This window comes from Pleurodeles waltl, chromosome 11 (assembly GCF_031143425.1).
Source record: "Pleurodeles waltl isolate 20211129_DDA chromosome 11, aPleWal1.hap1.20221129, whole genome shotgun sequence".
NCBI classification, from domain to species: domain Eukaryota; kingdom Metazoa; phylum Chordata; class Amphibia; order Caudata; family Salamandridae; genus Pleurodeles; species Pleurodeles waltl.
The window spans coordinates 271,838,448-271,855,892 of record NC_090450.1 but is presented as its reverse complement, the minus strand read 5'-3'; the positions used below and the strand labels follow the sequence as shown (position 1 = coordinate 271,855,892).

Genomic DNA, 17,445 nt, shown 5'->3' with positions numbered 1-17,445 from the left:
ATACACACAGGCAATAAATGAGGAACACACACTCAGAGACAAATCCAGCCAATAGGTTTTGTTATAGAAAAATATATTTTCTTAGTTTATTTTAAGAACCACAGGTTCAAATTCTACATGTAATATCTCATTTGAAAGGTATTGCGGGTAAGTACTTTAGGAACTTTGAATAATTACAGTAGCATATATACTTTTTACATAAAACACAATAAGCTGTTTTAAAAGTGGACACAGTGTAATTTTCACAGTTCCTGGGGGAGGTAAAGTATTGTTAGGTTTCACAGGTAAGTAAGTCACTTACAGGTTTCAGTTTTTGGTCCAAGGTAGCCCACCGTTGGGGGTTCAGAGCAACCCCAAAGTCACCACACCAGCAGCTCAGGGCCGGTCAGGTGCAGAGGTCAAAGAGGTGCCCAAAACACATAGGCTTCAATGGAGAGAAGGGGGTGCCCCGGTTCCAGTCTGCCAGCAGGTAAGTACCCGCGTCTTCGGAGGGCAGACCAGGGTTTTTTTTTAGGGCACCGGGGGGGACACAAGTCAGCACAAAAAGTACACCCTCAGCAGCGCGGGGGTGGCCGGGTGCAGTGTGCAAACACGCGTCGGGTTTACAATGGTTTTCAATGAGAGATCAAGGGATCTCTTCAGCGTTGCAGGCAGGCAAGGGGGGGGCTCCTCGGGGTAGCCACCACCTGGGCAAGGGAGAGGGCCCCCTGGGGGTCACTCCTGCACAGGAGTTCCGTTCCTTCAGGTGCTGGGGGCTGCGGGTGCAGGGTCTTTTCCAGCCGTCGGGAAATGGAGTTCAGGCAGTCGCGGTCAGGGGGAGCCTCGGGATTCCCTCTGCAGGCGTCGCTGTGGGGGCTCAGGGGGGACAGCTTTGGTTACTCACGGTCTCTGAGTCGCCGGAGGGTCCTCCCTGAGGTGTTGGTTCTCCACCAGTCGAGTCGGGGTCGCCGGGTGCAGTGTTGCAAGTCTCACACTTCTTGCGGGGATTGCAGGGGTCTTTAAATCTGCTCCTCTGTAACAAAGTTGCAGTTCTTTTGGAGCAGTGCCGCTGTCCTCGGGAGTTTCTCGTCTTTCTTGAAGCAGGGCAGTCCTCAGAGGATTCAGAGGTCGCTGGTCCCTTGGAAAGCGTCGCTGGAGCAGGTTTCTTTGGAAGGCAGGAGACAGGCCGGTAAGTCTGGGGCCAAAGCAGTTGGTGTCTTCTGTTCTTCCTCTGCAGGGGTTCTTCAGCTCAGCAGTCCTCTTCTTCTTGTAGTTTCAGGAATCTAAAGTTTTAGGTTCAGGGAAGCCCTTAAATACTAAATTTAAGGGCGTGTTTAGGTCTGGGGGGTTAGTAGCCAATGGCTACTAGCCCTGAGGGTGGGTACACCCTCTTTGTGCCTCCTCCCAAGGGGAGGGGGTCACATCCCTAATCCTACTGAGGAATCCTCCATCTGCAAGATGGAGGATTTCTAAAAGTTAGTCACTTCAGCTCAGGACACCTTAGGGGCTGTCCTGACTGGCCAGTGACTCCTTGTTATTCTCATTATTTTCTCCGGCCCTGCCGCCAAAAGTGGGGGCCGTGGCCGGAGGGGGCGGGCAACTCCACTAGCTGGAGTGTCCTGCGGTGCTGGCACAAAGGGGTGAGCCTTTGAGGCTCACCGCCAGGTGTGACCGCTCCTGCCTGGGGGAGGTGTTAGCATCTCCACCCAGTGCAGGCTTTGTTACTGGCCTCAGCGTGACAAAGGCACTCTCCCCATGGGGCCAGCAACATGTCTCGGTTGTGGCAGGCTGCTGGAACCAGTCACCCTACACAGATAGTCGGTTAAGGTTTCAGGGGGCACCTCTAAAGTGCCCTCTGGGGTGTATTTTACAATAAAATGTACACTGGCATCAGTGTGCATTTATTGTGCTGAGAAGTTTGATACCAAACTTCCCAGTTTTCAGTGTAGCCATTATGGTGCTGTGGAGTTCGTATAAAACAGACTCCCAGACCATATACTCTTATGGCTACCCTGCACTTACAATGTCTAAGGTATTGCTTAGCCACTGTAGGGGCACAGTGCTCATGCACTGGTGCCCTCACCTATGGTATAGTGCACCCTGCCTTAGGGCTGTAAGGCCTGCTAGAGGGGTGACTTATCTATACCTGCATAGGCAGTGAGAGGCTGGCATGGCACCCTGAGGGGAGTGCCATGTCGACTTACTCGTTTTGTTCTCACCAGCACACACAAGCTGGCAAGCAGTGTCTCTGTGCTGAGTGAGGTGTCTCCAGGGTGGCATAAGACATGCTGCAGCCCTTAGAGACCTTCCCTGGCATCAGGGCCCTTGGTACCAGAGGTACCAGTTATAAGGGACTTACCTGGATGCCAGGGTGTGCCAATTGTGGAATCAAAAGTACAGGTTAGGGAAAGAACACTGGTGCTTGGGCCTGGTTAGCAGGCCTCCGCACACTTTAAATTCAAAACATAGCATCAGCAAAGGCAAAAAGTCAGGGGGTAACCATGCCAAGGAGGCATTTCCTTACAACACGCAAGGCTGCAAACATCCCTGTTACAACAGGGTCTAACGAGGCAGTGATCACAAGCAAAGGGTCAAGATAGGATCTAGTACAGCCCAGGATTGAGCTCAGCTTCTTATGATGAAATAACAGGAGCTTGTTGTTGTGCAGGCCTTTGCTAGACCCACTTCCGCTAGTGACATTTACCTAGCTAGCTCGTGGGAGTACACCTCAACTTCATGAATGTGGCAATCAACCTAGCCCTCAGACCTTTTTACTGACCAGTTTGAGGCAAAACAGTTGCCACAAAGATGGACGATAAGACATGGTGTTACTTCTAGAAGTGGGGGAGCACACTCACTCACTCCTACTCCTGTCTGCACTGGTCTAAGATATCTGGCATTGAGCCATTCTGCATTACATTCAGCTTCTAGCGGAGCATCTGCTGGGGGTGGATAGCAGTTTTGCAGACATTCTAAGCAGGACGCATCAACAAGTCCATATGTTAAAGATAAATTCCCAAATCATCGAAAAGTACTTTTACCACAGATCTGTTTGCCTCCTTGCAAAACACAAAATACCAAAACTTTGCCTCCAGTTACCCATACTCACAATCCCTGGCGATGCTCTATGGATGAACTGGTCCGGGGTATTTGCTTATGCTTTTTCTCTGCTTCCCAAGATCCCATATTTTGTGAGGAAAATGAGGCACGTATAAAGGACCCTCTTCCTAGTAGCACCGACGTGGGCCAGATCACCTTGATACTTCATGTCTCTGTAGATGTCTGTACATCTGCTGAGACCAGATCTTATGAATCAGCATCAAGGTCAACTCGGACTCACAAACCTCTTCTAACCGAATCTAGCTATCTGATGAATTAGGTTTTAGAATTCTGTTACTTAAAACTCTTGGAGGAGTGTATGCAAATCCTGCCACATGTACATTTTTATGCAGCTGAGTAGAAAAGATTTGTCTACTATTGTCTTGGTAAGTACATATAATTTCTTTAAAGGGATCATTTGTTACTTGTTACATTTGCAAAAAGTGGGATTGGCATATGTTTCTATCCATCTACATCTAGCCATGGTAGCATATTGTATGCAGGATAGAAAGCATCTGCTCCTTTTCAAGATTCCCATTATCCAGGGCTTGAGTTACCCCAGCAAGGGCACGTCTTGGAACCTTAATGTAGTTTTCACAAGAATTCTTGGTCCTTCTTTCAAACCACAACGTGCAGTTCTTCTTGTGAAAGGTAGCTTTTTTAATTGGAATCACCTCACTAAGAGGCATCGGAGTTGCTGGCTTTGACCCAATAGGAACCATACATTCAGGTTCATGAATAGATGGTGGTCTTATGGGCAAAGCCAAAATTCCTATTACCCAAAGTGGTTTCCCCTTTTCACGTTAACCTAACTGAGTTGTCCATCTTCTTTCAGCCCCCAGACTCTGTGGCATAAAGAGCATTAACCACTTAATATGTAAAGAGGGAATTCACGTATTACATTGAGAGGACCTAATCCATCTACAGACAAAAACAATTTGCTTCTTATGCAAAGCCTCGTGTGGAAAACCCTATTTCAAACCAGACCTTGCTAAATTGATTGGTGAATGCATTCAAACATGCTATGCTAATGCCAAGCACACACATCTACCGACTAGGGTGCATTCCAGTCCCAAAAATATGCCTCCATGGAAACATTCCTTTAACAGACGTTGGAAACCTTTCTTCAGCAAACATTTGTAATGCTGCTACATGATCAGCACAGCACATGTTCACTAAATATTACTTTGTAGACTTTTAAGTCTGCTCCCAGGAATTAGTTGACCAGAATGCGCAGAGAACATTCTTTCAAACACCTGCATCCATCCGCTTGCTAGCTACCACCGTGGGGAGGAACAGCTTCACAACCTATGCAGAGCATGTGTATGAATGGAAAATTTTACTTGCTTAGTAACCATCTGTTCATGCTCTCACCCTCCTCCCTAGTGATGATCACAGATGTTTTCATCATGGTTATTGTAATGGGTTCTTTATCCCAAGAATAAGGATATTGGAATAATGTGACAGGGGTAGACGGTAAGGGTTTAACTAATTTATTCGTGCTCTATTTTTAAGAAGGAACTTTTTTATCTCTTGTTTCTTGTTCACAAGGATAGTCCACTTTTAGTCCCAAAAAAAAATAATAAAGTTCCTTTTTTTCTCTTTCAGGGTTCTTGTGATAGTCCACGTGTGGCCGGGTCCAGCTTTGGGAAGGGGTCCGATCTTCCTCTACATCAGTGGCCCAAACTGAGGTGGCCACGCCCCTCCGGGGACGCGGCCGGCTCTTTGGCGATCTCCCGGCTTCTCTCTGACAGGGGCGGGAGGTCCCCTGAACTTTTCCACCTTCTCTGGGTCCTCCGCTCCTTCAACGGGTTCCTCGTTGTCGGTCCTCGGCGTCCGGGTTTCCTCCTCTTCGGGTCGCGTTCGCCGAGCGTTTCTCTCCGTCTCTCGCGCTCCTCCACGTTCGGGTCCGTCTTTTCTTTCACTTTTCGTCCAGACGCAGAAGGCGTCTGACGTCATAAGTCCGAGTCCCTCTCGAGTGCCCCGGGGGCATGTAATTGCAGCCGTCGTAATCTCTTGGGAACCGGCGTCCGGAGACGTCCGGTTACACATCCCCTCCCTCGAATGGGGCTGTTCGAGACCCAAAGGTCCCGGGAACCGGGATAAATAGTCAGCCTGACCCATAAGATCACCAGGGAGATGGCAAACCTGGAAGGAGAAAGGTTGAAGCTCCATAAACCATCTCAAAATGCGATTGTTAGTATCTTTATACCTCGAGAGCCAGGTAAGGGGAGCGTGATCCGTATATAATAGAAAGGATCTTCCTAGGAGGTAATATTGAAGGCTTTCAATCGCCCACTTGATGGCGAGACATTCCCGTTCTATAATGGGATATTTCTGCTCCCTGGGAAACAGTTTACGACTAATAAAGACCACGGGATGGCTAATATTGCTTTCATCTTTCTGAAAAAGCACGGCCCCCAGACCCACGTCTGAGGCATCCGTTTGGAGGTGAAAGGGGATAGTGAAGTCAGGACATTTTAAAATCGGTTGGGTGGTGAGACATCTTTGTAGGGTATGGTAACTATGGGATTGGACCGGGTTTAAATTCGTGATATTTTTGGGCTGGCCTTTCCTCAGGAGGTCGGTCAGAGGAGCGGCCAAGGTGGAATAATGGGGTATAAATCTTCGATAGTACCCTACCAAGCCTAAGAATGACCGGACCTCTTTTTTCGTTGTGGGTGTATCTATCCGTAGGATGGCTTCAACTTTATTCATTTGTGGTCTAAGTATACCTTTCCCTATATGATAGCCTAGGTAAGAGATATCATTAAATGCCAATCGGCTTTTGGAGGCGTTGGCTGTCAGTCCAGCCCCTCGTAACGCTGTAAAGATTTTGTTTAAATGCGCCAAGTGGTCCTCCCAAGTCTCGCTGTGGATAACGATATCATCCAGATATGCGGCAGCATATCTGATATGAGGTCGTAGAATGGTGTCGATGAGACGCTGGAAGGTGGCGGGTGCCCCATGTCACCCGAAAGGGAGAACATTAAAATGATATAGTCCTGAGGGAGTAGAGAAGGCCGTTTTCTCTTTATCTTCTGGTGCCAAAGGAATCTGCCAGTAGCCTTTGGTCAAGTCGAGGGTAGACATGTACTTAGCTTTTCCCAATTTTTCTAAGAGTTCGTCCACCCTTGGAAGGGGATAAGTGTCGAACTGTGATATAGAATTGACTCGTCTAAAGTCAATACAAAAACGTATAGACCCATCTGGCTTTGGCACTAATACCACCGGTGAACACCAGGGACTCTGGGAAGGCTCTATAATGCCCAGGTCTAACATCTTTTCTATTTCGTTTTCTACCAGAATCTTTCTAGCTTCAGGGATACGATACGGCCGTAGCCGTACGACCTTGCCAGGTGGTGTTATGATTTGATGATGTACTAACTTGGTTCTGCCTGGTATCGAGGAGAACACATGGGTATGATCATGGAGGAGCTGGGTTAATTGCTCACTCTGTTGAATCGAGATTTCGGTATTTATAGGAGGCACCTCGTTTCTGCTAGGACTATCAGTGGGACACCACCCTATCGCCAATTCCTTAACCGTGTTAACTAGACATCCCCTGGTCGGTTCTCCCTGTGGCTCTTCCCATCTTTTTAATAAATTGACATGAAAGATCTGCGACCGGTTGGAACTGTCTGAGAGCTGGACCTTATAGGTCACGGGTGTTACTACCCCTATCACTTTATAGGGTCCCTGCCACTTTGCTAGCAACTTGTTGTCTGAACTGGGGAGAAGCACTAACACCTTATCTCCTATGGTAAAGGTCCTTAATTGAGTATTCCTGTCGTAATATCTTTTCTGCTTTTCTTGAGCCTTCTCCATATGTTCCCTTACGTTTTCCCACACGGTTTGTAGGTGGGTTTTTAACTCATGGGTATATTCCAAGAGGGACTTTTCCCCATCCTCCTCCTCCTCCCATAACTCCGCAGCCATGTCTAATAAGGTCCGGGGCTGTCGTCCGAACAACAATTCAAATGGACTATGGCCCGTGGAAGCTTGTTCATGGGTCCTGACAGCGTATAATACTAACGGGAGTTTCCTATCCCAGTCTTTACCTGTCTCTGAAATAGATTTCTTTAGTAGAGTTTTCAGAGTGCGATTATATCTTTCCACCAAACCATCCGTTTGTGGATGATAAACCGCCGTCCGCAACTGTTTGATCCCCAGAAGTTGACATATTTGTGACATCAAGTTGGACATGAACTGGGTACCTTGGTCTGTTAAGATTTCTCGGGGAAAACCTATTCGGGAGAAGAACCCTATCATGGCATGGGCGACGCTCTTGGAGTTAATACTACTGAGTGGGATGGCTTCTGGGTATCTGGTGGCATAATCTACCAATACTAGTATATAACGGTAGCCTCTAGAAGAAGGTAGGAGAGGGCCTACAATGTCCATTCCTATTCTTGAAAAAGGGATGTCTATAATGGGAAGCGGTTGCAAGGGAGCTCTTCTCTTTGGACCAGGATCAATCATTTGGCATTTAGGACACTGCTGACAGAACCTCCTAATCTGTGAAAAGACCCCCGGCCAGTAGAACTTCCTCAACAGATACTCATCCGTTTTCTCACCCCCATAGTGACCCCCCCCCCCGTCTGGCTGTGGGCTAGGTGTAGGTCTTTTTGCCTATACGGTTCGGGAACTAATAGCTGCTTCTTTTCTTCTCTGTTATTGCCAGTGACACGGTATAACAGATTTTTGATTATTGTAAAAGAAGGACTCTTGTCTTGGGGGTTCCGGGGTCGTGCACTTTTCCAGGCATGGATCAAACTCGGGTCTTCTCTTTGACAACTACGGAATGGGGGAAGATCAGTAAGGGTAAGGACCTTTGTAATTACCCTATCTGGACTCGTGTTTCCTTGCGCGTAGACTTTTCTGGTTTCTCTTTTTTCTTTTCGGGAGGGTTTGTATCGAACCACCAGCGGTGGTATAGGTATATTAGAGAAAGGAGCCCTTTTCCACTAGGTACTCATGACCTCAGAGTCTTTTGTACTATCAAGAAGTTCCGAAAAGTCAGTGAAGTTGGTTCCTACGATCGCTTCTTCGACTAGTCGTTCCACCACCCCCAGCCTTATAGGGGTTTCTTTTCCTTCCCAGGACAGGGTTGTCCAGATTAGGGGGTATTCTCTCGTTTCTCCATGAATACAACATATGGATACCGTAAGTCCTGAAGTAAAAGTGGGGCTTTCCAGTAAATCAGCTCGAATTACGGACTGACTGCAACCTGAGTCAATGAGGGCCACTGTGGTTCTTCCATTGATAACAAGTCTCTTCTTGTATTGGGTTTCCTTTCCCCCTGTATAGAAGACTCTCCCCCTAGTAACTCCTATTTCCATCGGTTCTGGTTTTTCCATTTTCAGGGGGCATACCCGGGCGATATGTCCCCACTCTCCACAGCTAAAACACTGTGGTTGTTGCATATAGGGTCTTTCCAGTCCTCGCATTTTTCCCAGGTTCTCGGTTGTTTTTCGCCCTAGGGATGAGGATGGTCCGAGGCTCTGCCGGATGGGGTTAGGTGTTGGCTGTACGGGAGGGATTTTGAACTCGAGGGAGCGGTGAAAGGCACAGGCTAACTCAATGGTGGTGTTAGTATCTGGGCTTGGGTGTTGCTTGATCCAGTTACGCGTGTTGGTGGGTAGGGCGTCTAGATATTGTTCTAAGAGGACAACCTCAATGATATCTTCCCTATTAGTCCCAATGGGACCTAGCCATTTGAGACCCAAATCCTTAATCCGGAAATACAGGGCCCGGGGATTCTCGGAGGGTCCCCACTTGGCTTTCCTAAACCGGACCCGGTAGTGTTCTGTATCAAACCCCACCCGCTCCAGGATGCTCTTTTTAATATCTTGATAGGGTGTCGTTCCGCCTGGGTTTACCGCTTGATAAGCCGCTTGGAGAGTTCCTGTTAATAACGGAGCAATGTATTGGCCCCACCTATCCTGGGGCCAGGTGGCGGAAGTGGCAACCCGCTCAAAATTGGTGAAAAAGGCATCCGGGTCTTCGCCTTCCTGATATCGCTGCAGGACCGAACTGGGTACGTTCGGATGCACCCGGGTGGCGGCAATAGTATCCGTGAGATTTTTGATTGCAGTCTCATGAACCAATTGATTGTTGGCCATGATAGTGGCCTGACTTTTAAGAGCGCTTTGTAGAGCCTGACTTTCCACTTTAGCCTCCTTCTGTTGCTCTTCCCACACAACTTGTAGATGCCTCTGCCCCGCGGCTAGCTGCTGCATCATATCCGATAGGGTGGGCGTACCCTCCATCGTCTTAAATTACCTGTCGCCGTTCCAATATCCCACTTCTGACACCACTGTAATGGGTTCTTTATCCCAAGAATAAGGATATTGGAATAATGTGACAGGGGTAGACGGTAAGGGTTTAACTAATTTATTCGTGCTCTGTTTTTAAGATGGAACTTTTTATCTCTTGTTTCTTGTTCACAAGGATAGTCCACTTTTAGTCCCCAAAAAAATAAATAAAGTTCCTTTTTTTCTCTTTCAGGGTTCTTGTGATAGTCCACGTGTGGCCGGGTCCAGCTTTGGGAAGGGGTCCGATCTTCCTCTTCATCAGTGGCCCAAACTGAGGTGGCCACGCCCCTCCGGGGACGCGGCCGTCTCTTTGGCGATCTCCCGGCTTCTCTCTGACAGGGGCGGGAGGTCCCCTGAACTTTTCCACCTTCTCTGGGTCCTCCGCTCCTTCAACGGGTTCCTCGTTGTCGGTCCTCGGCGTCTGGGTTTCCTCCTCTTCGGGTCGCGTTCGCCGAGCGTTTCTCTCAGTCTCTCGCGCTCCTCCACGATCTGGTCCGTCTTTTCTTTCACTTTTCGTCCAGACGCAGAAGGCGTCTGACGTCATAAGTCCGAGTCCCTCTCGAGTGCCCCGGGAGCGTGTAATTGCGGCCGTCGTAATCTCTTGGGAACCGGCGTCCGGAGACGTCCGGTTACAGTTATGTTCCAAAATACACAGTACCTGCTACTGTGCCTCCGACATGACAATCCACTTAGATTACTTGCACGCTGAGCAGAAAACAATCTGAGGGTGGAGTATTTGTCCTGGTGTGCTACAGGGAGAGTCATAACAGACCTCGTGACTTGAAAACAACTTTCAAGAAAAAGTATTTGCAAACTTCTGTGTCCAAGGCTACATGACATGAATATGCAGAGCATGTACATTACCGACACTGCATGCTAAAAATAGATGGTTGTAACCAAATAGTTTATTTCCAAAAGATCTTGCTTTGCTGACACTTCTCAGATTTGAGCGTTTAACTTTCTTGATTGCTAAAACGGTATATAAGGATCCTTTGATCAAACATTGCCTCAATAACTAGGTAAAAACCCTCTTGTTCATTAAATGACTTTAATGTAACACATCATTTCCATATCCATTACATGAAAAACTGTAATGTCCTTGAACTATTTTCCAATTCTCCTATTTAGCCAAATCTGTCTGCTTTAATTTTGTCTAAATTATGTGAAAGATGTCCTTTTGAAAGATATTCATGTGTTTTCCTGAAACCCTTTTGTTTTTATAGTTATGTCTGACCGGCAGGAGACTGCTCTAATCGAGCTTATGGTGTGTACAATACGACAAGCAGCAGAAGCACATCCTCCAGTGGGCAGGGGTACTGGCAAGAGAGTACGTATTTTTGGCCATGTTTGGCTTTCACATTAATGTGCATGTAAAGTTCTAGATTTTCTACAGTACTTTTTATCTTTGTTTAGGAAAGTGTTCTGTGCAAGTGCATTGACTTCAATAAACATCCAGAAGCACATTTATTTCCCCCTTTTCCAGCACATGTTACTTGTCTTGGTTGATCAAAGATTGTTTTTTCAATCAGTGTCCAGTTTGGAAATTCTCAATCAAATATGTTGCATTATACATTACAAGGCACAATGACTGGACTCTTTTTCGTCAGGAAATGTATTTTTTTTAGTCCTAAATAGTGATAAGTCGTATTGGCTAGTGACATGTAAATTAACTTTCTGGATAATACTCAGCGATGAGACCTGCTTATTTTCAGAATACTCTTTCCTCAGAGCACGGAACAAAGTCCTCACTGCTTGACAGCTAATCTCGTGGACCATGTATGGGCTATAAGAACTCTGGAGTTGATGGCAACGTTTTTTTTTTCTCGTTTTTTTTTTTTTTCCGTTTTGTTGTTGTTGTTTTTTTAAATATAAATGATTGTTTTCAAGTGGTGGTTGGGCAGAAGGATACAGATGAGTAGCTATGGAGTCTTCAAGTGAGTGCTTTCCCCTGCCCCTTAGGCTCGGTTTGCCTTTTTTTTTTTTTACACTGTGCATTTCCCCGATGGGCTGAAGCTGTTGGAGGCTAGTTTTTAGGACTGGATCTTTTTATCACTTCCTCCGGTTTCCCCGATTAATTACAACAGGCACATAGGAAGCTTAAGAGAGAGGAGAGTGAGGGAATGAGATTGCAAGAAATAAGAGTGAGGAGGAAGGAAACAGAGCTGGTTTGAGCATTTTTGCCACAGCTGCTTTTGGTTCCCAGTCTGGTCCTGCTGCCCATGTTTTTGTTGGTAAAGGAGTTGAACTAGAAATGGCTCCTATTCGAACCACTGATCTCCCACTAGTTTGAGTCTTAATAGAACTTGAAAGTGGTACCAATTAATTAAGACTGGATAGGTCTACATACCAGCAAAATCCTTGAGTTACAGTTGATCAGTATGAACCTAGAGACAACCTCAGAACCGTGAAAGAATCCATCTCTGCAGTGCACTCCCACTAGCTCAATATGTTGGGATTAACTAAATTGATTTTCCCATGAGCCTAATATATGTTCAATGGCATGTGTAGCTGTGCATTATCCTGCCATCTAGTGTTGGGCTTGGAGTGTTACAAGTTGTTTTTCTTCGAAGATGTCTTTTCGGGTCACGGAACCTGGTGGCTCCTCCCTTTCGGCTCCATTGCACATGGGCGTCTACTCCATCTTAGATTGTTTTCTTTCCGCCATTGGGTTCGGACGTGTTCCTCTTCGCTCCGTAATTCGAATCGGGGAAACTTAGAAAATCATTGAAATTCGTCGGTATTGTTTGTGTTCGGGACCGGTTTGGTAGCATCACATCGGCACCGAAAACAAGACCGCTTCGGCGGTCCTTCGGGGCTTCCGCACTTAATCGAGGCCTTGTCGGCCCGACCACACCCGTCGACAAAGAACTAATGGACCGGGCCCCTTTCCGTTTCTGTCCGAAGTGCCATGCCAAGTATTCTTACACAGACCAGCATCGGGTCTGTAACCTGTGTTTATCGCCCGAACACAGAGAGGATACTTGCGAGGCCTGCAGAGCGTTTCGATCCAACAAGACCTTAAGAGATTGACGCGCAAGACGGTTACAGATGGCGTTGAAACAGTCGCAGCATCTCGATGGCGAGGAAGAAGAGATGTGGATATCCATCCAAGGTTCAGACTCGGATGAATCCGACGGGGATCGACCACCGACGGCGGCACAAAAAGTAAGTACACCTGCCCCGTCCCACACCCAAGGGCAGGTCAAGAAACTAAAGGCCTCAGGGACGCCACTGCCGGAAGGCCATGGCTCACCCCAAACAAAGGACGGTGACCAAGTAACATCGGCACCGAAAAAGGCCAAATCTGTGCCGAAAACTTCTGACTCCGGTCGAGAAACCGGCACCGAAAAGAGTCGGCATCGAATAATCAAGTAAACCTCGAAAAAGCCACTCTGAGCCGAAACCAACAATCTCCATCGGGGTTTCGATACCGAAAAAAACTGCTTCGGAGCCGAAAAAGGTGTCCTACACGGAAGAGCAGGGGCTCTCTCTACAGCTCAAAGAAAAACACAGATTTGAGCAGGAACTGGATCTAGAAGAGTATGATCAAACTCAGCAAAGGCTAGAAATCCAGAAACATACAGGGAAGATACAAACTATCCCTCCGCTCAAGTCCAAAAGAAAACTGACTTTTCACGAGACTGAGATGCAACCAAAGGCCAAAGTGGTTAGACAAAGATCACCACCACCACAGTTCTCACCACAAACGTCCCCACTTCAATCTCCACAGTTGTCACCAGTGGGTACACCAATGGCACAGTCCCCCACACATACTGGGATGACACAAGACGATGCGGACCCCCTGGGATCTATACGACCCACCAGTTGCAGACAATAGTCCAGAGTGTTATCCGACAAAACCTTCGCCACCAGAGGACAGTACGTCCTACATGCAGGTACTGGCTAGAGCAGCAACATTTCACAATGTAACAATGCACTCAGAACCAGTGGAAGACGACTTCCTGTTTAAAACTCATGCATCCACGCATGCATCGTATCAAAGCCTGCCAATGTTACCGGGCAACGTTAAACATGCACAACATGTTTTCCAAGAACCAGTGAAAGGGAGAGCAATCACGGCAAGGGTCGAGAAAAAATATAAACCGCCCCCGTCAGACCCTGTGTTTATTACAACAGCTCCCTCCGGACTCAGTGGTTGTGGGGGCTGCAAGAAAACGGGCTAACTCGCAGTCATCAGGGGATGCGCCACCCCCTGATGAGGAAAGTCGTAAATTTGACGCAGCGGGGAAAAGAGTGGCATCGCAGGCAGCCAATCAGTGGCGAATTGTCAACTCACAAGCCCTCCTTGCCCGATACGACCGAGCACATTGGGACGAGATACAAGACATCATCCAGCACCTCCCTAAAGAGCATCAAAAACGTGCCCAACAAGTGTTTGAAGAGGGACAGGCCATATCAGAAAACCAGATCCGCTCTGCAATAGACTCTGCTGATACAGCGGCACGAACTGTAAATACAGCACTACCAATTAGGAGGCATGCATGGCTGCGAAGTTCTGGGTTTAAACCAGAGATACAGCAAGCGGTATTGAATATGCCGTTTAATCAACAACAACTATTCGGCCCAGAAGTGGATACTGCAATAGAAAAAATGAAGAAGGACATGGACACGGCCAAAGCCATGGGTGCGCTCTACTCCTCTCAATACAGGGGAACATTTAGGAAACCACAATTTAGGGGAGGGTTTAGACAGCAACCATCAGAACCATCTACCTCCCAAACAAAACCCACTTACCAATCTCCGTACCAGAGAGGGGGGTTTCGTGATTCCTACAGAGGGCAGTTCCCAAGGGGAAGAGGGAAATTCCAGCCTACCAAGCAGACCCCTGGTAGCAAGCAGTGACTTCAATGTCACACTTCCCCAACACACATCACCAGTGGGGGGGAGGGGGGGGGAGATTAACAAAATACCACCACAATTGGTCACACAATACCACAGACACGTGGGTTCTATCAATTATCCAACATGGTTACTGCATAGAGTTCACAAGATTCCCTCCAGATGTTCCCCCAAGAACGCACAGAATGTCAATACAACACTTAGACCTATTACAAATAGAAGTCCAAGCACTACTAGCAAAAGAAGCCATAGAACTGGTACCTTATCACCAGAGAGGAACAGGGGTTTACTCCCTGTATTTCCTCATCCCAAAGAACTTTAAGGCCTATTTTAGATCTCAGAACACTGAATTTCTTCATCAAATCAGATCATTTCCACATGGTAACACTACAGGATGTAGTCCCTTTACTAAAACAAGGGGACTACATGACAACACTGGATCTAAAGGATGCGTATTTTCACATACCCATCCATCCCACAGGAAATACCTTAGGTTTGTAATACAAGGCAAACATTACCAATTCAAAGTGTTGCCATTCGGAATAACAACGGCCCCCAGAGTATTTACAAAATGCCTAGCCGTAGTACCAGCTCATATAAGGAGAAATCACATGCACGTATTCCCGTATCTAGACGATTGGCTAATAAAAGCCAACAATCAACAACCATGTCAAAATCACACGCAATATGTAATAGATACTCTGCACAAACTAGGGTTTTCTATAAATTACCAAAAATCACATTTACAACCATCCCAAATACAATAATACTTGGCAGCAACACTCAACACGCAAAGAGCAATTGCCACTCCAAGTCCACAAAGAGTCCAGTCGTTTCAAAATATAAAATCAAGCATGCAATCAAACCAACAATACACTGTCAGGTTTGTGATGAAACTACTAGGCATGATGGCCTCATGCATAGCTATTGTCCCAAAAGCAAGACTACACATGCGGCCCTTACAACAGTGCCTAGCAAAACAATGGACGCAGGCACAGGGTCAACTCCAAGATCTAGTGTTGATAGACCGCCAAACACACTCTTCGCTTCAATGGTGGAACCCTGTAAATTTAAACAAAGGGCGGCCTTTTCAAGACCCAGTATCTCACGCCATTATCACAACAGACGCCTCCATGATTGGGTGGGGAGCACACCTCAACAATCGCAGCATACAAGGTCAATGGGACAATCAGCAAAAAGAACTTCACATAAATCATTTAGAACTGCTAGCAGTCTTTCTAGCACAAAAAGCCTTTCAGCCCCTTCTAGCCCACAAACATACCCTTGTCAAGACAGACAATATGACAACAATGTATTATTTAAACAAACAAGGAGGGACGCACTCGTCACAACTGTGTATCCTAGCTCAAAAAATTTAGCACTGGGCAATTCACAACAACATTCGCCTGATAGCACAATATATACCAGGCATTCACAATCAGCTAGCCGACAATCTCAGTCGAGATCAACAGTCTCACGAATGGGAAATACATCCCCAAATTCTAAAAGATCACTTCTACCACTGGGGGACACCAAACATAGATCTGTTTGCAACAAAAGAAAACGCAAAATGCCAAAACTTCCCGTCCAGATACCCACACCCTCAGTCCAAGGGCAATGCTCTATGGATCAGCTGGTCAGGGATATTTGCTTATGCTTTTCCCCCTCTCCCACTCATTCCTTTTCTGGTCAACAAAATGAGTCAAAACAAACTCAAACTAAGACTCCTAGCACCAACGTGGGCTCGCCAACCGTGGTACACCACACTGTTGGACTTCTCGGTAGTACCACACATCAAACTACCAAACAGACCAGATCTGTTAACGCAACACAAACAACAGATCAGACACCCGAATCCATTATCGCTCAACCTAGCAATCTGGCTCCTGAAATCTTGGAATTCGGATATCTAAACCTCTCAAAAGAGTGTATGGAGGTCATTAAACAAGCAAGAAAACCCACAACAAGGCATTGTTATGCTAATAAATGGGAAAGGTTTGTTTTCTACTGCCAGGCTAATCAAATTACGCCGCTAAACGCCTCCATACAAAACATTGTAAGTTATTTACTACACTTACAAAAAGCAAATCTTACTTTTTCTTCCATTAAAATCCATCTCACTGCAATATCTGCTTATTTGCAGATTACACATACAAAATCGCTTTTTTTAATCCCAGTTATCCAAGCCTTTATGGAGGGACTAAAAAGAATAATACCCCCAAGAACACCACCAGTACCTTCGTAGAATCTTAATATTGTGCTAACACGAATCATGGGTCTACCATTTGAACCCATGCATTCTTATCAAATCCAATTCTTGACTTGGAAAGTAGCCTTTCTAATAGCCATCACTTCTCTACGAAGAGTTAGCGAAATACAGGCATTTACTATCCAAGAACCCTTTATACAAATACATAACCATAAAGTGGTTCTCCGTACAAATCCATTTTTTTTTACCAAAAGTCATATCACCATTTCATCTAAACCAAACTGTGGAACTCCGTCTCCTTTCCACAACGAGAATCAATAGCAGAAAGGGCACTGCATACATTAGACGTTAAAAGAGCGCTAATGTATTACATTGACAGAACAAAACAATTTCAGAAAACAAAACAATTATTAGTAGCTTTCCAAAAACCTCACGCAGGTAACCCTATATCCAAACAAGGCGTTGCCAGATGGATAGTCAAATGTATTCAGACCTGTTAGCTTAAAGCTAAGAGAATTACCCATTACTCCAAGGGCACATTCCACTAGGAAAAAAGGCGCCACAATGGCTTTTCTTGGAAATATCCCAATGACAGAGATTTGTAAGTCAGCCACCTGGTCTAAGCCCCATACATTCACTAAGCATTACTGTGTAGATGTGTTAGCAACACAACAAGCCACAGTAGGACAGGCTGTACTGAGAACATTATTTCAGACAACTTCAACTCATACAGGCTGACCACCGCTTTTGGGGAGATTACTGCTTTGTAGTCTATGCACAGCATGTGTATCTGCAGCTACACATGCCATCGAACGGAAAATGTCACTTACCCAGTGTACATCTGTTCGTGACATGTTGCGCTGCGGATTCACATGCGCCCTCCCACCTCCCCGGGAGCCTGTAGCCGTTTTAGTTGCATGTAAATTGTAAATATGTAAATAAACATTCCTTTGATAAACAATATGTACATACATTCCTACT

The 17,445-nt window shown here is 46.3% G+C and overlaps 1 protein-coding gene across 5 annotated transcripts in view; it reads left to right on the top strand.

Annotated features, from left to right (window-relative positions):
- Window positions 1-17,445, top strand: part of STAG1 (STAG1 cohesin complex component) — a 995,019-nt gene that overhangs the window by 487,837 nt on the left and 489,737 nt on the right. For all 5 annotated transcript variants that reach the window (XM_069213542.1, XM_069213540.1, XM_069213544.1 and 2 more), the window contains one exon: window positions 10,619-10,722. In XM_069213542.1, the coding sequence (XP_069069643.1) occupies window positions 10,619-10,722 (104 nt within the window). The remainder of the gene's footprint in view (window positions 1-10,618; window positions 10,723-17,445) is intronic.